At 44.5% G+C, this 22,504-nt stretch overlaps 1 protein-coding gene across 1 annotated transcript in view; it reads right to left on the minus strand.

The window, feature by feature from the left end:
- The window catches only part of LOC120046161 (wings apart-like protein homolog), a 51,392-nt gene extending 31,607 nt beyond the window's left edge, over positions 1-19,785 (minus strand). The window contains exons 1-5 of the mRNA XM_038991166.1: positions 19,513-19,785; positions 17,350-17,840; positions 8,000-8,717; positions 7,368-7,711; positions 4,188-4,312 (exon numbers count right to left, since the gene is read on the minus strand). Coding sequence (XP_038847094.1) covers positions 4,188-4,312; positions 7,368-7,711; positions 8,000-8,717; positions 17,350-17,818 — 1,656 coding nt within the window. The 5' untranslated portion in view covers positions 17,819-17,840; positions 19,513-19,785. The remainder of the gene's footprint in view (positions 1-4,187; positions 4,313-7,367; positions 7,712-7,999; positions 8,718-17,349; positions 17,841-19,512) is intronic.
- Positions 19,786-22,504: the final 2,719 nt, after the last annotated feature.

The following is a 22,504-nucleotide window of genomic DNA, read 5'->3' on the forward strand; positions in this document are numbered from 1 at the left end:
TAACAACTTCCACCACTGAATATTTTACAAAAACATTTACAGGAAGAACTGTGCAGATACAAAGTATGTAAATTGTCCAAAGAAGTCTTTGTTAAACTGAAATCAATAGTTTTTGTTTGGCATACATTTAAGTGAAAAATCGGAATCCCAGCTTAGTGATTCCGATACCGTGTAACACACCACATGCAAACATACTTGTATGACTCATGACTACACCGTCTCACACACACGCTAATGCCGTTAAACCTCAAATGAGCCTCAGATTTAAAAGCTGTCGTTAAAACACCAAAACAAAGCTGTGAAAGAAAATAGAAAAAAGCCACTTCATGTTCCTGCCAGCCATCAAGCAACCCAACCCTGTAAACCAGTTAGTTTTGTTAAAGACAGACAATCACAGAACGTGTGGAAACAGACAGAGGGCATTACTATGTTTGAATCCAACATGACAACCTACACCACAATACATGTGACCAGGGCCCCTAGCGTACTTCATTCATTCGGGAAGGGGGTGCCATTTGGAATGTACTCTACCACCAGCAAGGTATCTGACGAGATTATTGCCTCTTTCTCTACCGTATTCACCCCAGTCTTCTACGCCATGCTGTCGGTGAGCCACTGAAGTCATTAAGCCAGAGTGAGAATGATTATGATGAGGAGTGGGGGAATGCTGGGCCTTTAAACACCTGTGCATCTTTACCGAGGAGAGATTTGGGCTTGACACTATAAATAACCTGTGGCGCATTCTTAGGGTTCTCTGCAGGATATTTTAACAAGGTGATATGCCGAGTACGGCGTAACTGCCATTTCCTGCAATATAGAGCAAAAAAGGCCTTAAAAAGACAAAATATATATATATATATATTTTGGGGAGAACCCTGATTCTAATTTAATTACTTTTAACCGTCTGAAATGAGTCATTACCAACCGTCATACACACCCACAACGTTAAACCCCGTAAGGAGAATATCTCTCAAGGCAGGTTAAAAATGTTCTGAGTCTTCCTGCAATCCAATGCTGCTGTTTTAAGCGGGCGAGCACCACCCACCTAACCAACACGCATCCTGTTACCGACGCCTGGCCTGCAGAAATCATTTTCACGGCGCAATGAGAGCACACAATCTCAGGTTCAACTGTTGGCACGTGAAAAAATGCCCAACATCCATCTTGTGCACAAACATTGGAGCTCAAAGCCAATCCAAAAGAAAGCAGGAGCCATATGCCGCTCCTTAGGCAACAGGCACACAAACAGGAAGAGAGGTTGGTTCAGCAGAACCAGACACAATAACAGATTGAAAACAGGAAGAGGGGTTGGTTCAGCAGAACCAGACACAATAACAGATTGAAAACAGGAAGAGGGGTTGGTTCAGCAGAACCAGACACAATAACAGATTGAAAACAGGAAGAGGGGTTGGTTCAGCAGAACCAGACACAATAACAGATTGAAAACAGGAAGAGAGGTTGGTTCAGCAGAACCAGACACAATAACAGATTGAAAACAGGAAGAGGGGTTGGTTCAGCAGAACCAGACACAATAACAGATTGAAAACAGGAAGAGGGGTTGGTTCAGCAGAACCAGACACAATAACAGATTGAAAACAGGAAGAGGGGTTGGTTCAGCAGAACCAGACACAATAACAGATTGAAAACAGGAAGAGAGGTTGGTTCAGCAGAACCAGACACAATAACAGATTGAAAACAGGAAGAGGGGTTGGTTCAGCAGAACCAGACACAATAACAGATTGAAAACAGGAAGAGGGGTTGGTTCAGCAGAGCCAGACACAATAACAGATTGAAAACAGGAAGAGAGGTTGGTTCAGCAGAACCAGACACAATAACAGATTGAAAACAGGAAGAGGGGTTGGTTCAGCAGAACCAGACACAATAACAGATTGAAAACAGGAAGAGAGGTTGGTTCAGCAGAACCAGACACAATAACAGATTGAAAACAGGAAGAGGGGTTGTTTCAGCAGAACCAGACACAATAACAGATTGAAAACAGGAAGAGGGGTTGGTTCAGCAGAACCAGACACAATAACAGATTGAAAACAGGAAGAGAGGTTGGTTCAGCAGAACCAGACACAATAACAGATTGAAAACAGGAAGAGGAATCCTAGAAAAATCTATAAAGCAATAATAGCAATACTTTTAGGAGAGATATGGGCCAAATCACTGCCTGGGGACAACCACCAGAGAGATAAGGAGAATAAACAGCCAAGTTAACTTGAGGACTGAGAGTGAGGAAGATGGACAGACAAAGAGAGTTGAAAAGAGTGTGGGCAAAATGAGAGAGAGTCGGTAGATGTATCATATCCATGATTAATGTAGGAGAGCCAGCCTGGCTCAGAGTCTAGAAGTGTGCTGTGAACAGAGGGGAGGGAAGGGCAGCCTTGGCCTGTCCATAGGCAGCAGACAGAGCCCTAACCAGCCTGAGAGAGAGCTACTCAATAAACACAACACACTCGCTGTTCAGCCACGTCCACTCATCCAGACTGGAGCAGTGCTAGGTGCCCATATACAGAACTGACATGAATTAGTCAGAGACGACATGATAATGATGGTGGCCATTAAATCAACCTCGAACGTCTGACAGCCGACATCAACAGACTGGCATACGGGCAACTCTACGGTAACAGAATGATGCGGAGACTCCGATGTTTCGCTTTAAAACGTACATCAAAAAAAAGCAATGACTGCAAAGTTAAACAAACCAAACTATGCACAAGGCACACCGAAAATTTGACAAAAACACATTTACTTTAAGCACAGTGCAGATGCAAAGCTTGGTAACAGAATACAGGCACAAACAGAACAAACCGTCATTCTGTTACCAAACTTTGCATCTGCACTGTTCTTCAAGTAAATGTGTTTATTTTCTAATTCTGTGGAAATTGTTATAAATCGTCCTTGTGCATAGCATGTTAAACTTTGCAATCATTGGTTGTTGTTTGGCACACATTTTAAAATGACAAATACAGAGGCCCAGAATGTACATACACAAATAATGCATCAAGCACAACTGGTTATGCAGAATGAAAGAGGGAATTGTTGGATTATTATGCAAAACAGAAGCATTTTTTCTGTAATTTGTAAGCAAACTGCATGAGAAGAAGATAGATTGTTATGCATCCAATTCAAATTGTTTTTTTGTAAGGGTTCTTTAGTTACAGGCTGTGCCCCAAATGGTACCCTATTCCCTACATAGTGCACAACGGGGCCCTGGTCAAAAATAGTGCACTATATAGAGAAGCGTGCGCAATTCGGGACATGTCCATGTAAACTGCATGCGCCAGAGTGCCACTTCACTACCCCTGCAGTTGGGCCAGCCGCAATAGAAAACGCTGCCTTTTGACGACTCATGAATACCCAGGTCCTTTTGGAGGGCTAGTGTTCTTCAAATGACCTCAGCGCGTTTATTATTTTACTTGCATGGAGTACATTACAGGGCTATGTATGAGGAATCTCTGAGCAGAAAACACCTCCAAAGACTTGGAAGGCACCTTGGCACTCCACAGGTTTGTAGTAGCCCAAATGCAAAAACAGATTTATGAGAATAAACTTAAAATGTGCACGTTGCCTTCACAAATAATGACTATGAACCATTGTATGACCTATAACCTGTACTTCACAACTTCAACACATAAAATGTTTCTGATTTACCCACAAAATAATTTCACACCCCATTCTAAACATGGCCTTGATCTTAAAGATCAATAGTGGAGCACTTACAGATGAAGTCCATCTAAGCGATTGGAGAACGGGCATTACTGGTTCTCTGGATGAGAGAGAAATGAGAGAATGACCGTTGCTAGGTATGCAACTCCAGCTAAATGAGTGGAGTCCCATAGGTGGGGGCGCTTCACACCTATTGGTACCTAGGACCAGAGACCTTCAGTGACAGCTCTCATCGCTCCATTCATCCACATACAAATAATCCAACAAGCCGTTTTGGCCTGGCATCTCAGCAGCGCATACAGAGTGTAGTCTACTCATTCTCTGATGAATGTTCTGGGTCTAGTTCATTGGGCACCAAACAGACTGAAACAGGGAGGGAACTACCTGACCATGTCCAATAAAAAGAGCTTTTTTGTTTTCCGTGGGAAAACGTTTCGAAGAGTTGTGTCGCTGTGGCCTGATGAACACTATCCTGAACTTGAGTGCAGGGAGAGTTGCCATAGAACACTTCTTACCTTTTTGGGGCCACTGAAGATCTTCCTATTGGTCTCCTTGGATTTCTCCACCTGTTTTGCCTGAGGTCTCCTGGGCATCTCTAGGCCCACAGAGGCAGAGTTGTCCTCTGGGAAGTCCATCACATCTACAAGGGACATGCCAAAAGGTTGACGTGTGTTAGAATAGGACACGAACATCACAGTTCATTAAGTCCATAGAATTACATAAACAGAATCCTATCGTGAATTATAAGATCTGTGACGAAGTCATTACTAGCCTAAATTGTTTGAGTATAGTCGATTTACATTTGAGTCATTTAGCAGATACTCTTATCCAGAGCGACTTACAGGAGCAATTAGGGTTAACCCTCAAGAGTCGATGTTCGTGCACCGCGGAAATCTAATTAACGTCATTAAAAAATCCTCATCCAAATCCGTCAGTTTAAGCTAGACATGTTTTTTTTTTTTTTTTTTTTTTTTTTTTACATGGGCTGCGTCTCAATCCACTGCACTCGCCTGAAGTCGGTACAGATGATTTGCCAACTTCTGTTGGCAAATCATATAGCGTCCGAACAGTTTGGGCTACACAATAATCCCTCTATGGAAAGGTGAGTCTCTTACGAACATGTCGGTTGTTTTGCTCTAGGATGCCCACAAGCCTCTGAAGACAAGTCTAAAAGGTAGCCAGGTATCAGTTTTAAAAAATGAATGGAAGTATATATGGAGATACTTTAGGCACTAAACTAAGGTGACATGTAAAAGATTCTTTTTTTTTTTTTTTAAGTATTTCCCTCGGATATAAGACAGACACTCCAGAACGAACTCCCTTGTGCTTTTTGTGTGACCGTTTATCCATGTACGAAGCTGTTATTCAATGCATTTCTATGGGCTAATAGCAGTAAAGCCAAAATCAAGGGTTCAAAATATTTTTCAACAGATTTTTTTTATACTTACAGCAGCCCTAAAATTCCTAATCAAATCGCTAAATGATCGTTGGTAACACAATTCCTTGTTGGCTTAGTAGAAACCCATATGTTAGCTCAAGCAAGGTGTACACTATACGATTTTGGCCACGATTTATACTGAACAAAAATATAAAAACGCAACAAAGTTAGTGTTCATAAGGAAATCAGTCAATTGAAATAAATTCATTAGGACCTAATCATTGGATTTCACAACTGGTAATACAGATATGGATCGATTGGTCACAAATACCTTAAAGGTAGGGGCGTGGATCAGAAAAACAGTCAGTATCTGGTGTGACCACCATTTGTCTCATAAATCGAAGCGCAACACATCTCCTTCACATAGAGGTTATTCAGGCTGTTGATTGTGGCCGGTGGAATGTTGTCCCACTCCTCAATGGCTGTGCCAAGGTGCTGGACATTGGAGGGAACTGGAACACGCCGCTATACACGTCGATCCAGAGCATTCCAAACATGATCAATGGGTGACATGTCTGGTGAGCATGCAGGAAATGGAAGAACTGAGACATCTTCAGCTTCCAGGAATTGTGTACAGATCCTAGCAACATGGGGCCGTGCATTATCATGCTGAACATAACGTGATAGCGGCAGATGAATGGTACGACAATGGGCCTCAGGATCTCGTCAAGGCATCTTTGTGCATTCAAATTGCCATTGATAAAATGTAATTGTGTTCGTTGTCTGTAGCTTATGCCTGCCCATAACACCACACCACCATGGGACAGTCTGTTCACAACGTTGACATCAGCAAACCGCTGATGCACATAACGTTATAAACGTGGTGTGCGGTTGTGAGGCGGGTTGGACATACTGCTAAATTCTCTAAAACAACGTTGGAGGTGGCTTATGGTAAATAAATAAACATTAAATTATCTGGCAGCAGCTCTGGTGGACATTCCTGCAGTCAGCATGCCAATTGCACACTCCCTCAAAACATGAGACATCTGTGGCATTGTGTTGTGACAAAACTGCACATTCTATTGGTCTTTTGTCCCCAGCACAAGGTGCACCTGTGTAATGACCATGCTGTTTAATCAGCTTCTTGCTATGCAACACCTGTCAGGTGGTTGGCAAAGAAGAAATGCTCACTAACAGGGATGTAAACAAATTTGTGTAAAAAATTTGAGAGAAAGCTTTTTGTGCTTATGGAACATTTCAGTGATTTTTTATTTCAGCTCATGAAACATGGGACATGGGACCAACACTTGGTGTGTTGATATTTTTGTTCAGTGTAGCTGTCCCAGACAAGTTTTTGAGATCGGAGACAAAATCCCCATGCCGTTGCCTACTCGGGGCACGTGGCCGTCACCGATGCTCGTTTAATGCGAGCGGGTCAGAGACGCAATCTGAGGGATACCAATCTCGTTTTCGAGCAGTTCCAGACGTCCCGATATTTTCAAACGTTTGATTTTATCAGCACAAAATCTGCAATGCTCCTGTAGTGTGATATGAGCAACAACAAGTTTTGAGAACAGTGATCAGCAATAGCCAACGAGAGCTCGCCAAAAAAAAGACAGTGAGATGCCATTGTTAGGCATCACCCAGAACGTGTAGAGTCGAGCTGGCGCGATGACTAGTACTAGTATGCGTTTGTACTTGCCTTGAACCAAAGCCAAAGGGTCAAATCTTTACAGTTCTGAAATGTACAAGCAATGTTATTCAATTCAAAATGTTTGCTAGATATTTCAACTCTGTATGGCAAGCATGAATGTCTGACTGAATGCTTATGAGGCTACTTTACTGCACAGCTAGTAGCTATGTTAAGTCTAAGCACATCCTTGTTTTTGTGAGACAACTTGGTATCTTGAATCCTCACAACCAAGTGAAGAATCGTGCAGTGTGATCCGTCTGTGCTACATCGTTTAGTGCACACCACTACGTTGGCAAGACAACTACAGGAAAGATGGTCGTTTAACGCGAGAAGCTCAGCGACGTTAGGATTTTGAAAGTTGTGTAGTGTCCACCAGGCTTTAGAAGTGTGTGTGTGTGTGTGTGTAGAGAACTCCATGTTCTTGAAATTGACCTTGACTGAGTCTGCCCTGTACCGATGCTGGTCTGAGAGAGAGAGAGAGAGAGAGAGTGTGTGTGTGTGTGTGTGTGTGTGTGTGTGTGTGTGTGTGTGTGTGTGTGTGTGTGTGTGTGTGTGTGTGTGTGTGTGTGTGTGTGTGTGTGTGTGTGTGTTACTACTGGCCTCGCCTGAGGCCCTGTGCCTGACCTGAGTGGCTGCTGGTCTGACTCTCCAGCTCCTCGCTGGCGGACAGGGGGCTGTCCACCCTCATCTCCATGGCAGCAGCGGAGGCAGCATAAGCTGTGGCTGCAGCCGCGGCGGCCCTCTTAGCCTTCCTCCTCTCTTTGGCCTGGGAGCCCTCGTCTTCGTCGCTGTCGCTGCCACTCATATCGTCAAAGCCAAAATACTTGATCTTGTAGTTGGAGCTGCCGGATGCCACTGGGTCGGAACTGGCTTCCTCCTGGGTGGCACCACGGCCCGCTTCGTTTTCCTCAAAGCCAAAAAAGTCCAACTTGGTGTCTTTCTTGGTCTTGCTCTGTGTGGGTCTGAACCTGGTAGAGAGAAGCAGAGACAGAAGTTAGAACAACCTACACATATCCAATGTCTTTGAGCAGGTGTGAGATATTGAAGGATGCATGTTTATCAGGAAAATAGAAGAATCCAAACACACATTTGAGAGCATAGCCTATACTGCAGTGTGCAGATCATTCCCACGGGGGGAGAGAAACATACCTCATTGTTATGACTCAGTGAAGGGAGCAGAAATAGCCCAAACATCATAATCTAACAACAGTGATTATCACAGTCTAGCGGTAAGTAGGTAGGTAGCAGTAGGTCACCTGGTGGGTTTAGCTGGTGCTGGTTCGGTCTTCTTCCTCAGACGGCCAGTATCTCCCTGGTCTGTCAGGGGGGCAGCAACGGCGGCAGCGGGGGTGTATTCCTCCATGACCCTGTCCTGAATGGTGACGTTAAACACCGACAAGCAGGACGGGTGAAGCACTGTGAAGTCTCTCGTCCGCCCGCGGCCCGCCGGCTTGCTGCTGTTCTCTGTATTGTTGGTCTCGAGAGGGCCAGATCCAGGCCCACTACTGAAGGCTGTACTGGTGCTAGTACTACTGGTACTGTTAGAGTCCCCGGCCTGCTTGCCTTTGTTGGGCCGGCGGTATGTCCGGCAGTGGGTGCTGACCCTGAGCAGAGACTGGGAGTAGTCCTGGGACTCGGAGGGCTCGATCGGGATCTCGAAGTCCCCCAGGCCCACAACGTCACTGGGAGTGGGCTCTGGGGAGGTCTTGTCCTGCCTGGCCAGACCGAGACCATAGCCCCACTCGCCACTCCACATTGACGAAGGGGGGCTTCTGGGGGGCTCTGGGGTGGGGGAGGTGGGCCCCAGACCCATCACTGCGTCCCAGTTGTCGTAAGAGTCCTTGGCCTCGCTCTTTAGGGTGGTGGTCTGCGCAATAGGCTTCTTGTCGCTTTCCGAGGCGTTGCAGTACCATGAATAGCTGTGTTTCTCCACAGTCGCACCCTCGCTGGACCAGCAGGGTTGGCTTGGCTTGGCTGGGGGTGGAAAGGCAATCTATTAACACAGTGTATTAGCACCACATTTTAAAAGTGCAATATGCCGAAATCGCTCTGGCATTTCCTGGTTACTAAAATTCAAATAATTCAACTAATTTCAGTTTGTGACACAAAACAAGCACTCAGAGTGTATAGAACGATTGTACCATCTAAAACGCTGTGAAAGATATTTTTTTATTATTTAAAAAATATATAATTCAGTTGTTTGAAGCTGGCATACAAAAACGAAAGTAAAAGACGCAAAAACTAAACATAATAAAAGAATAAAAATAGCACACATACAGTGCATTCAGAAAGTATTCAGACCCCTTGACTTTTTCTACATTTTGTTACGTTACAGCCTTATCATAAAAAATATAAATAAATATTATTACCTACACACAATACCCCATGAAGAGAAAGCAAAAACAGGTTTATAAATTTGCATAAATGAAGTTAAAAATAAATTAATGACATTTACATAAGTATTAAGACCCTTTACTGAAGCACATTTGGCAGCGATTACAGCCGAGTCTTGTGTACGACGATACAAGTGGGAGTTTCACCCATTCTTCTCGTCAGAACCTCTAAAGCTCTGTCAGGTTGGATGGGGAGCGTCGCTGCACAGCTACTTTTAGGTCTCTCCAGAGATGTTCGATCGGGTTCAAGTCCGGGCCACTCTAGGACATTCAGAGACTTGTCCTGAAGCCACTCCTGCTTCTTGCCTGTGTGCTTAGGGTCGTTGTCCTGTTGGAACCGCTCTGGAGCAGGTTTTCATCAAGGATGTCTCTGTACTTTGCTCCGTTCATCTTTCCCTCGATCCTCACTATTCTCCCCCAGTCCCTGCCGCTGAAAAACATCCCCACAGCACGATGCTGCCACCACCATGCATCACCATAGGGATGGTGCTAGGTTTCCTCCAGACGTGACGCTTGGCATTCAGGCCCAAGAGTTCAATCTTAGTGTCATCAGACCAGAGAATCTTGTTTCTCGTGGTCTGGTAAGAAGGGCGGGGGTGTATGCGTCATGATTAACAACTCATGGTGTAATCGTAACATACAGGAACTCAAGACCTTTTGTTCACATGACCTAGACTTCCTCACAAACAAAAGCCAACCATATCTCCCAAGATAATTCTCGTCGGTTATTGTCACAGCCGTGTATATCCCCCCTCAAGCCGATACCACGACAGTCCTCAAGGAACTTCACTGGATGGAAACATTTATTAGAGCTAGGGATTTTAACAAAGCAGATTTGAGAACAAGGCCACCTAAATTCTATCAGCATATTGATTGTAGCACTCTTGCGGGCAATATACTGGATCACTGCTAGTATAACTTCCGAGATGCATACAAGGCCCTATCCCGCCCTCCCATCAGAAATTCTGACCACGACTCCATTTTGCTCCTCCGGTCCTAAAGGCAGACACTCAAACAGGATGTACCTGTGACGAGAACTACTCAACGCTGGTCTGACCAATCGGAATCCACGCTTCAATATTGTTTTGATCACGCGGACTTGGAAATGTTCCCGGGCAGAGAATAATATCTATTTATACGCTGACTCAGTGAGTTTATAAGGAAGTGCATTGGAGATGTTGTACCCACTGTGACTATTAAAACCACCCCTATCCAGAAACAGTGGATAGATGGCGGCATTCACGCAAAACTGAACGCGCAAACCACATTTAACCATGGAAAGAAGACTGGGAAAATGTCAGAATACATACAGTGTAGTTATTCCCTCTGCAAGGCAATCAAACAACCGAAATATCGGTATCGGGACAAAGTGGAGTTGCAATTCAATGGCTCAGACCTGAGACGTATGTGGCAGGGTCTACAGGCAAATACGGACTACAAATAGAAAACCAGCCGCGTCAATGACACCAACATGACACTTCCAGACAAACTAAACACCTTCTTTGCCCGCTTTGGGGAAAATACAGTGCCTCCGACGCGGTCCGCTACCAAGGAGTGGGCTCTCATTCTCCGTGGGCAACGTGAGTAAGACATTTAAACGTGTTAACCCTCGCAAGGCTGCCATCCCAGACGGCATCCCTAGCCACATCCCCAGAGCATGTGCAGACCAGCTGGCTGGTGTGTTTATGGACATATTCAATCTGTCTCTATCCCAGTCTGCTGTCCCCACATGCTTCAAGATGGCTACCATTGTTCCTGTACCCAAGAAGGCAAAGGTAACTGAACTAAATGACCATCGCCCCATAGCACCCACTTATGTCATGAAGTGTTTTGTGAGACTAAGGATCATATCACCTCCATCTTACCTGTCACCCTAGACCCACTTCAATTTGCATACCGCCCCAATAGGTCCACAGATGATGCAATCGCCATCACACTGCCCTATCCCATCTGGACAAGAGGAATACCTATGTAATAATGCGGTTCATTGACTACAGCTCAGCAATCAACGTCATAGTACCCTCCAAGCTCATCATTAAGCTTGAGGCCCTGGGGCTCAACCCCGCTCTGCGCAATTGGGTCCTGGAGTTCCTGATGGGCCACCCCCAGGTGGTGAAGGTAGAAAACAACATCTCCACTTCGCTGATCCTCAACACTGGGGCCCCACGAGGGTGCGAGCTCAGCCCCCTCCTGTACTCCCTGTTCACCCATGACTGCGTGGCCATGCACGCCTCCAACTCAATCAAGTTTGAAGACGACAACAGTAGTGGGCTTGATTATCAACAACGAGACAGACTACAGGGAGGAGGTGAGGGCACTCAGTGTGTGTCAGGAAAACCACCTCTCACTCAATGTCAACAAAACAAATGAGATGATCTTAGACTTCAGGAAACCGCAGAGGCAGCACCCCCCTATCCACATCGACAGCACAGCAGTGGAGAAGGTGGAAAGTTAAGTTCCTTGGCGTACACATCACGGACAAACTGAAATGGTCCACGCACACAGATAGTGTGGTGAAGGCGCAACATCGCCTCTTCAACCTCAGGAGGCTGAAGAAATTGTCACCTAAAACCCTCAAACTTCCACAGATGCACACAAAGAGCATCCTGTTGGGCTGTATCACCGCCTGGTACGGCAACTGCACCGCCCACAACCGCAAGGCTCTCCAGAGAGTGGTGCGGTGTGCACAACGCATCACCTGGGGAAAACTACCTGCCCTCCAGGACACCTACAGCACCCGATGTCACAAGAAGGCCAAAAAGATCATCAAGGAAAATAACCACCCAAGCCACCGTCTGTTCACCCCACCAGAAGGAGAGGTCAGTACATGTGCATCAAAGTTGGGACACAGAGACTGAAAAACAGCTTCTATCTCAAGGCCATCTGACTGTTACACAGCCATCACTAACACAGAGCGGCTGCTGCCTACATACAGACTTGAAATCATTGGCCACTTAAAAAAATTTTTATCACTTGTCACTTTCATAATGTTTACATATCCTACATTACTCATCTCATATGTATATACTGTACTTTATACCATCTATTGCGTCTTGCCTATGTTGCTCAGTCATCGCTCAACCATTTATTTATATGTACATATACTTACTCCATCCCTTTACTTAGATTTGTGTGTATTAGGTAGTTGTGGAATTGTTAGATTACTTGTTAAATATTACTACATAATAATAATATTAATAATAATAATATTACTTTCCTAATGCACTGTAGAACAGATCTACCGCTTTTTAGACTTGCTACCAATGAAAATGCCCGATCTATAACTCACATTTTTTTTATGTGAATTTGGTCAAGTTGCCCAAAAGTTACATATTGCAGTTTCAAGCATTAGGCAGTTAATGTCTCTGACAGATGTAGCATACAGCAGATAAATTCAAGCCATCTTGACATCTGCCACACTGCAACATGGGTGCCATTTTTACATTGGAAGGTGGTTTCAACCATGTATGAGAGAGTGTTAACTAAGTGCTAGGGCTGTGAGAGGACCAGCACACCCTGGTAAAGTTTTTAGCACAACGCTGAAAGAATGCTGAGTCAGAAAATGTCTCCAACTCTGTTGGTCTAAGTCACCACAACATCAGGAGACTGGGTTAGCCTACATGTGATGACAGTGTGGACATTGACAACACTGGCTCTTGTAATTATTTACGTGCACTTTAAAACCTACTGGGTGGGACAATAATGGCTTGCTAAACAACTATACTGGCAGTTGAGTTCCAATAGGCTGCTACATACCACTTGCATTCAGATTCCGGTATATACCCCTCCCTAAGGAATGTTTAGGCTCGCTAGGCTATATGACTAGGGTAATAGTGCACAGAATATACCTTAGGCCAGGGTTCCCCAACTGGCGACCCGCGGCTGAATCTGGCTGATGATCCTTGCATTAGTCTCCTCTCTAGGATAATTTTTGACAAGTCCCAAACTAATCGTTCCAAGGCTCGGAATCCCAAAATCCGTCGCAGAAGATAGACGCTTCATCACTGACAAGAGCTGACACCTCAGTCCAAAACGTCCATAGAATTCAAAGCTCTTCAACCAAGGGAATTGAAGAGATTCTCCTGTACTTCTGTATACTTTTTAGCCAGTAGATCTGAAAGTAGCACTCACGAGACAAAAAGTCGTCAAAAATTGCGTACTACATCACATATGAGCAGATATGTGCACCACATGCAAACAAAATTGAAAAGCTGTCTAACAAAAAAAATCCTGAAATTAAAAGAAATACTTTGGCATGTTGGCAATGAGGCCATATACACTGCTCAAAAAAATAAAGGGAACACTTAAACAACACAATGTAACTCCAAGTCAATCACACTTCTGTGAAATCAAACTGTCCACTTAGGAAGCAACACTGATTGACAATAAATTTCACATGCTGTTGTGCAAATGGAATAGACAACAGGTGGAAATTATAGGCAATTAGCAAGACACCCCCAATAAAGGAGTGGTTCTGCAGGTGGTGACCACAAACCACTTCTCAGTTCCTATGCTTCCCGGCTGATGTTTTGGTCACTTTTGAATGCTGGCGGTGCTTTCACTCTAGTGGTAGCATGAGACGGAGTCTACAACCCACACAAGTGGCTCAGGTAGTGCAGCTCATCCAGGATGGCACATCAATGCGAGCTGTGGCAAGAAGGTTTGCTGTGTCTGTCAGCGTAGTGTCCAGAGCATGGAGGCGCTACCAGGAGACAGGCCAGTACATCAGGAGACGTGGAGGAGGCCGTAGGAGGGCAACAACCCAGCAGCAGGACTACTACCTCCGCCTTTGTACAAGAATGAGCAGGAGGAGCACTGCCAGAGCCCTGCAAAATGACCTCCAGCAGGCCACAAATGTGCATGTGTCTGCTCAAACGGTCAGAAACAGACTCCATGAGGGTGGTATGAGGGCCCGACGTCCACAGGTGGGGGTTGTGCTTACAGCCCAACACCGTGCAGGACGTTTGGCATTTGCCAGAGAACACCAAGATTGGCAAATTCGCCACTGGCGCCCTGTGCTCTTCACAGATGAAAGCAGGTTCACACTGAGCACATGTGACAGACGTGACAGTCTGGAGACGCCGTGGAGAACGTTCTGCTGCCTGCAACATCCTCCAGCATGACCGGTTTGGCGGTGGGTCAGTCATGGTGTGGGGTGGCATTTCTTTGGGGGGCCGCACAGCCCTCCATGTGCTCGCCAGAGGTAGCCTGACTGCCATTAGGTACCGAGATGAGATCCTCAGACCCCTTGTGAGACCATATGCTGGTGCGGTTGGCCCTGGGTTTCTCCTAATGCAAGACAATGCTAGACCTCATGTGGCTGGAGTGTGTCAGCAGTTCCTGCAAGAGGAAGGCATTGATGCTATGGACTGGCCCGCCCGTTCCCCAGACCTGAATCCAATTGAGCACATCTGGGACATCATGTCTCGCTCCATCCACCAACGCCACGTTGCAACACAGACTGTCCAGGAGTTGGCGGATGCTTTAGTCCAGGTCTGGGAGGAGATCCATCAGGAGACCATCCGCCACCTCATCAGGAGCATGCCCAGGCGTTGTAGGGAGGTCATACAGGCACGTGGAGGCCACACACACTACTGAGCCTCATTTTGACTTGTTTTAAGGACATTACATCAAAGTTGGATCAGCCTGTAGTGTGGTTTTCCACTTTAATTTTGAGTGTGACTCCAAATCCAGACCTCCATGGGTTGATAAATTTGATTTCCATTGATAATTTTTGTGTGATTTTGTTGTCAGCACATTCAACTATGTAAAGAAAAAAGTATTTAATAAGAATAGTTCATTCATTCAGATCTAGGATGTGTTATTTTAGTGTTCCCTTTATTTTTTTGAGCAGTGTATCTACTTCCCCAGATTCAGATGAAAGTGTGGATACCACTGTGTCCAGTATGAAGAAAGTTAGAGGTAGTTTCACGAGCCAATGCTAACTAGCATTAACACAATTAATTCCAGTCATTGCGCTAATGCTAGTTAACAATTGTGCTAATGCTAGTTAGCAATTGCGCTAGTTAGCAACTTCCTAGTCCTAGCGCAATTATCCACGAGTTAATCTGACTCTGGTGAAGTAGATTAAAGGCATTGCCAAAATCCCAAGTACCCCTTTAACGGAGCTCCAAGTACCCCTTTAACGGAGCTCCAAGTACCCCTTTAACGGAGCTCCAAGTACCCCTTTAACGGAGCTCCAAGTACCCCTTTAACGGAGCTCCAAGTACCCCTTTAACGGAGCTCCAAGTACCCCTTTAACGGAGCTCCAAGTACCCCTTTAACGGAGCTCCAAGTACCCCTTTAACGGAGCTCCAAGTACCCCTTTAACGGAGCTCCAAGTACCCCTTTAACTGAGCTTGGCATATCAATGAGAAATATCCTATCACAAGAAAGATAGTAAACAGACCTACATCCTCAATCTACATTTTACTTCAAAATAACTTGGGTTTTGTCATTAATTCAGGGTGTTGTGGTTTTTGCTGAGAATGCCAAGACATTTGATTAACAGGTTTTGTTTTGAATTACTCTTCCACCTCTGTAAATATAAATATATATTATAAATGGGAATGTTTTATTTTCAAATCCTTTGCACTTAAGAAATCATCGGACTGAGAAAATGCCTGATTAGATTTCAATCAGAGCCGTAACAGGCCTGGTTTATTATGCAGTTGGTACTTGGGGGGATTTTGAGACTACCCTCTCGCTGTCTGGACACACTCTGAATGCAAAGACAATCACGCCATCGTCGCTAAAGACTGAGCACCTCGGAGTTAAAAAGTTTTCTAGATCCAACTAAGCTTTTCAATAATTAGCCACATAAAAAAAGGGCCGGTCGGAATGCTTTGCTTGACGAATCCTTAAGCGAGGCTCAATAAGTATTATCATCAGTCTGACCGCAAGTCCCGGCTGTGAAAAGCTGCTCATATTGATTTCTCCGCCAGACAAACAAGTAGAGAGTTTCTATGGGTGGACAAGTGAACACTGGGCCTTGGAGGATATCCTGGGTTTGTGTAGGAATGTGGCAGTGCTGTTGCTAAATGTGCCAATGAGTAATACTTTCAGTTCAGTTTTCAGACTGACAGAACTTTTACTTATCATGTGACTATCGCTAACTTGCATGACAAAGGATATGCTTGTGGCTATTGTTCCATACCTGAGCCTGCAACTTCAATGCCTACAGAGGTGTCAAACAAGCCCATTCTCTAAGTGACTCAAAGCCTAGACAACTTCCAGGGCCACTGATTTGAATGACAGAGTCACAGAGGGCATACAGCCATATGGAGGAGTGACAAATGATGTGATACTGTTTTTGCAGTGGACAAGGGCACACAACAGCAGGCAGCATTGCATTGAAACGGGCCCGTAACTAGAGCAATAAGTTGCTGCCTCTGGCAGTAAATAACATTCAGCGTGTCTGCTTTGCAATGCGGAATACAATCAGAACCACCTGCCATAGAGGAGATGGCCTCCTAAAACGGGGCTGTACCCGTCAAGTGGACCGGTTTCGTATTAGAGAAGAGCATCAACATAATGCAGACTGTAAATTTTGATGGGTTTGCTTCTCCCCAGCGAGTGCTTTGGGTGTAATCCACAAGAGCCACCTGCTAGGCTGACAGTTGGTGCCCATTATTCCAGTCCAGAGGGTAAGCTAAACTCACTCCCGGCAGCCTGTTGAAGCCTGCTCCAAAAACACACTGCCAGATTAGATGTTTTTCTGTTCCAAGATTTGGGCTATCAAAGTTTCCCCAAAGTCAAAAGCTTACAACGATGTTTGTAAAGTGGTAAATTGCTGTTCAATTTAAATGACTACTTGTCTGAATCCCAAGGTCAGCTACCAATCTGCTGTCTAAATCAGATGGCTGGATGACATCATATGGTCCGAAATTAATAAGCCTAATTGCAAGTGCATCCTAACCTAATAATTTAGTATTGGATCACTAAAGACCATCAAAATATTTGGTACTCAGTCCTATAACTACCTTAAAAATACATTTGCTTGAAATAAATGACAGGAAATAACTGTTTCAATAATTATAACAGAAGTTGGCTGACACGGCACACAACATTTGATCTCAACTGAGTGAGTCCGCCACACTGCAAGCAATTTATCCCTTCAACCTTACACCCCCTGGAAGCAAAGGCCTTCTGGCCCAAGATTCGATTCTACATTGGATTAGTAGTCCTACTTTGCAACACGAGGCTCCTCCTACCTGTTGTGGTGGTGGTGTTGAAGAACCTGGCTGTGTCCTCTGTGACCCTCAATTGGCTTCTGTCACTACCCATGCTAGAGGTAGCTTTACTGGGAACAAGGCTGCTCTGCTGGCTGCTCCTGGACTCCAGGCAGAAGCCTGGCCTCCCTGCCTGAGGCGGCTCTGCTGATGCCGGCTTGGCTGGGGAGGCCTTGGCGTGTGGGAAGCGAGAGGTGACCGTCTTGGACTCATCATCGCTGTCAAAGCCAAAGGGGTCCTCAGAGATCTCGTCTGAGAGTTTGGGCCTCTTGGGCTGCTCTGACACCTCACTCCTCTGGCCCGGGCGCTTGGAGCTCACCTTGGCCTTGTATGTCGTCTCGCCCCATTTGGTGCTGAGCGTGGCTCTCTTGTTGGACAGGACCTCGTCAAACTTGGATGATGATCCATCGCCGCCCTTACGGCTGTAGGTTTTACCAAATCTCGATGTCATTGTGGCATCTGTTTCATATTCTCTAGGACGGACAAAAAATATAAAATGCATTAGTTGCTGTCATCATAGGCCATTTCTCATCAACGCAATCACAATATTGTGGTTGAAATGTACTTCTACTGTAATGTTTTGATTTTGGATGTAATAAATCTGAATTATTGGCGATTCAGTTCATCAGCACCCAAATGTTATTCGGAAGTTGTCATTTCACCACTACGTTATTGTAATGTTAGTGCAGTGCAGTTCCCAAACTTGGGGTCAGGACCCCAAGCAGCATACTACCCTACATCCCACTGCTTGCTTGCCTCAAGCTAAGCAGGGTTGGTCCTGGTCGGTCCCTGGATGGGAGATCAGATGCTGCTAGAAGTGGTGTTGGAGGGCTAGTAGGATGCACTCTTTCCTCCTGTCTAAAACAAATATCCTAATGCTCCAAGGCAGAGATTGGGGACATTGCCCTGTGTAGGGTGCCCTCTTTCAGACGGGACGTTAAACGTGTGTCCTGACTGTGGTCACTGAAGTGCCCATTGAACTTATGGTAAGAGTAGGGGTGTTAACCCCGGTGTCCTGGCTAAATTCCCAATCTGTCCACCTAATCATCCCCAGCTTCCAATTGTCTCATTCATCTTCAAATGGGCATAGAATACAACCTTTTAGTGTCAACTAAGGACCACTTACACTTCATGTCATTGTGATGAGACAGCCTGCGGGACCTAAAAGTGTGTGAATATTAACACACAGCTTTAACTAGGGAATCAAATGTTTCCATGTGAGGTATGCTGCATTTTCTAGTTTAAATATGTAGTTGTGCAGTAAAAGTTAGGGAACCCTTGCGTTAGTGGGATCTTTATTATAGTGGGATCTTTATTATCAGCTTGAGTAAACTGAGACTACTGCCGCGTTAGCATACTAACCGGAACTATAAAACTCGGAAATGTCCGACTTTCTGAATCGTTGAACGCGGCACGTGTATGACTACAACCAGTTAACAAGTCGCAGTTTCCTCTTTCCGATTGGCACTTTAATGCAGCATCAATTGCTCTGGATGTGGCTAATGCAATGTGTGTACAACTAGCTAACGTTAGCAACAATACACCACAATTAGCTTTGCCATTATACAGTTAGCTAGCTAAATCAATCAGCTGACGTTATTGGGGGGAGGGGGGAATGGTGTCTAACAGCAGTACATAGAAGCAACGTTAAGGTAATCTAACTAGCCTCGATAATATCATGATATTGACCTATGGAGTTATAGTATTAATTCAGTGTTGATACCAAAACAGACCCATATGGCGAGCTAGCTAGTTGCGACGTTAGCTAGCTAACTAACTTAGCCATTAACGTCGTGTGACAGTGTGCTGGCTAGCTACCGTTAGCTAAATAACGCCAACGCCATCTGCAAAAAGTTAAACGTCCTGTACATTGTTCATTAATATAATAATAGTTGGCTAACACGAACATAATTTAGTCATCACATTATCGTCGTGGCTAGAAAGTGAGCAAAAAACTATTTAGCTAGGTAAGTCTAGTAACGAAATAGCTACTTGGCTAGTTAGCTATCAGGTTAGTATCAACAGACTTAACATGATTGACGAACATCCACTTTTCACATTGATTTGAAGGTTTAAAGTAGTTTGAAAATCACTGTATATTTCATAAAATGTAAGTGAATACAACCATACAACAGCCTCACTTACTAGGTGCGCGAAAAGACCGAACCACTCAACAACACTCCGAAGGCGTCCGCTTCCCGCAGCAGATTGGGCCTCCCTTACAATATAAACAAGGCTAAATTGCCTGTAGTAATGACAGATCGAGGACAGTCAACGACTACACAAAGTCCTGTGTTTTCTGTGTAACAATGTTATTTTGATAATGTTGGTTTTACGTCTGATATATTCCTTTTTTGAAGCTATATCAAACTCAATTGTCTCCTCTTGTGTTACACCGATGGCTTGCATTCGGGTTCCCCCTCCCTTTCGCTTCCAACCGCACTGTCACCTAGCCGCTAGTACACTGTGGTCCAATCAGGAAGCTACATATTTGGATGTGACAGTGAACTAGCGCTGCGAAGCAGTATTCTTCGTTGTGATTGGTTCAAAAGCCGACAAGACCAAACACCTTCGCATTTCATTGGACTGTTGGTGAGAGGCGTCCTCTTTGGGGGGTGTCGAAGCTGTTCATATATAGCTCATTCAGTGGTTGAAGCTCCTGGAATGTAATAAATGTGCAAACTGAAGGAAATTGTGTGCTGAAATGAATAATAAATCAATCAATTAAATTGCATTTATATGGTACGTTTGACTAGGTGCTGGCCAATATCCCAAAGGAACAATTAGCCTACAGTGACAAGAAAAACAAAAGTTGAAGACCCTATCAATTGCCAAAATTGGCCCAAACGCAACATGCAACAATTTCATTGATTTTACTGAGTTAAAGTTCATTAGAGGAAATCAGTCAATTTAAATAAATAAATTAGGCCCAAATCTATGGATTTCACATGACTGGGAATACAGATATACCTCAGTTGGTCACAGATACCTTTAAAAAAAAAATGGTCCTCACAATGGGCCTCAGGATCTCATCATGGTATTTTTGTGCATTCAAATTACCATCGATAAAATGCAATTGTGTTCGTTGTCCATAGCTAATGGCTGCCCATACCATAACCCCACCACCACCATGGGGCACTCTGTTCAAAATGTTGACATCCGCAAACTGCTCACCCACACAACGCCATACATGTGGTCTGCAGTTGTGAGTCTGGTTTGGACATACTGCCAAATTCTCTAAAACAACGTGGTAGAGAAATTAACATTCAATTCTCTGACAAAAGCTCTGGTGGACATTCCTGCAGTCAGCATGCCAATTGCAAGCTCCCTCAAAACTTGAGACATCTGTAAGTGCTGTTATTGTAAAGTGTAAACGTCTAGGAGCAACAACAGCTCAGCCGCGAAGTGGTAGTCCACACAAGCTCACAGAACGAGATGATAGAGTGCCTCTACATCTGCATTGCTTGCTGTTTGGGGTTTTAGGCTGGGTTTCTGTATAGCACTTTGTGACATCGGCTGATGTAAAAATGGCTTTATAAATCTGTGGCATTGTGTTGTGTGAAAAAACTGCTAATTTTCGAGTTCCTTTTGTTGGCCCCAGCAGAAGATGCACCTGTGTAATGATTATGCTGTTTATTCAGCTTCTTGATATGTTACACCTGTCAGGTGGATGGATTCTCTTGGCAAAGGAGAAAAGTGACAGAAAAAATATTTTTGTGCAAATTAAACATTTCTGGAATCTTTTATTTCAGCTCATGTTTACATGTTGCATTTGTATTTTTGCTCAGTGTCAAATGAAAGCCACTGGGTTTGTTTGAGTGGTAAGGTGAAAGCAAACGACTGTAGATGAAAGTCGGGGGAGGTGCATCTGCGACAGGCGAAAGTTGGACACTAATGTAGTTTTCCAACAGCAAGGCTTAGATCAACATGGCAGTATTGCCATTGTTCATACAAGTTGTTCTTTATAATGTCTATTTAAAAATGTCTCCAACCCACATATCACACACTCATGAACTGAAATCATATGTGTGTTCATTGTACAATCAACTACTGGGAGAGACACTCAAATATTACATTCATTTGTATATAGGCTTTTAACTGTATGAATTATGTAGGTTCCTGTGTCAGTCATGTCTATGGTGACATTCGATTGGGTCAAACAAAAACACCCTAACGATTGATTAACAATAGAGCCTCCGACAATGCAAGCAAGGCTGCAGGCGGGAGTTGGTGAAAAGCAACTGCAGAAACTTGGGAGTCGACTGCATTCAAAACTTGATGACCTTTGATCACATAATTTCTGTAAAGTTCCTGCAGTTGTCATGTAGGCGTAAGTCAGACAATTTTTATCCCCATAATGCAACACACGTTGAAAGGCGGTGACCATCAACTTGACTAACGTGATATGCACGAATGTGCTCAAAATAGGGAAGACCACAGCCCAAGACCCCTAGAGGGCGGCGTTCTTCCTGATGTGGTATACAGCCCCACAGTGGAGGTGTCATAATACGCATAAAACCTAGCAGTCAAACAGGGAAATAGTTCCAATTGTTTTTCCACCATTCATTTTTCCCATAGGGAAAGACTTAAAGACTTAAAATAAGGGCTGTGTTTCGTGTAGGCTTACCCTGGCGTGATGTGTTGATAACCATTTTTACTTTCACCTCCAAAACACATAAATTCCCCTTACCTCAATGTTTTGTCATGCTGACATGAATTGACTAGGTGGATGAGTTCTTACAAATAATTCACAAATGTTAAAGCTTCAAAATTCTACACAGCACCACTTACGATTGGGAATAATTAACACTGTGACAACCAACCCTTAAGACAACCAACTGGTCCCCCTTAGCCTGAGCATCTGTTAGTGTGCACAATGGATCCTCACTATCATCTGGGATTCATCTGGGATTAATGCGCTCCCAGCGACCAGTTCATACATAAAGCGCCCTCCATTCAGGCTGCAAAAGGCGTGGATTTTCTCCTTAACTCAATTTGATGGCTTGTCGGGGGGAAATCAATTGGGGAAATATGCGTACTGTCTTAATAGAACACAATTTTCCACCACCATTTTGGGATTTTCTGACAATTTACAGATGTTGCACACCGCATGAGAATGTTGTTTACCCCTTGCTGA

This window comes from Salvelinus namaycush, chromosome 4 (genome assembly GCF_016432855.1).
Source record: "Salvelinus namaycush isolate Seneca chromosome 4, SaNama_1.0, whole genome shotgun sequence".
In the NCBI taxonomy this organism is placed as follows: Eukaryota; Metazoa; Chordata; class Actinopteri; order Salmoniformes; family Salmonidae; genus Salvelinus; species Salvelinus namaycush.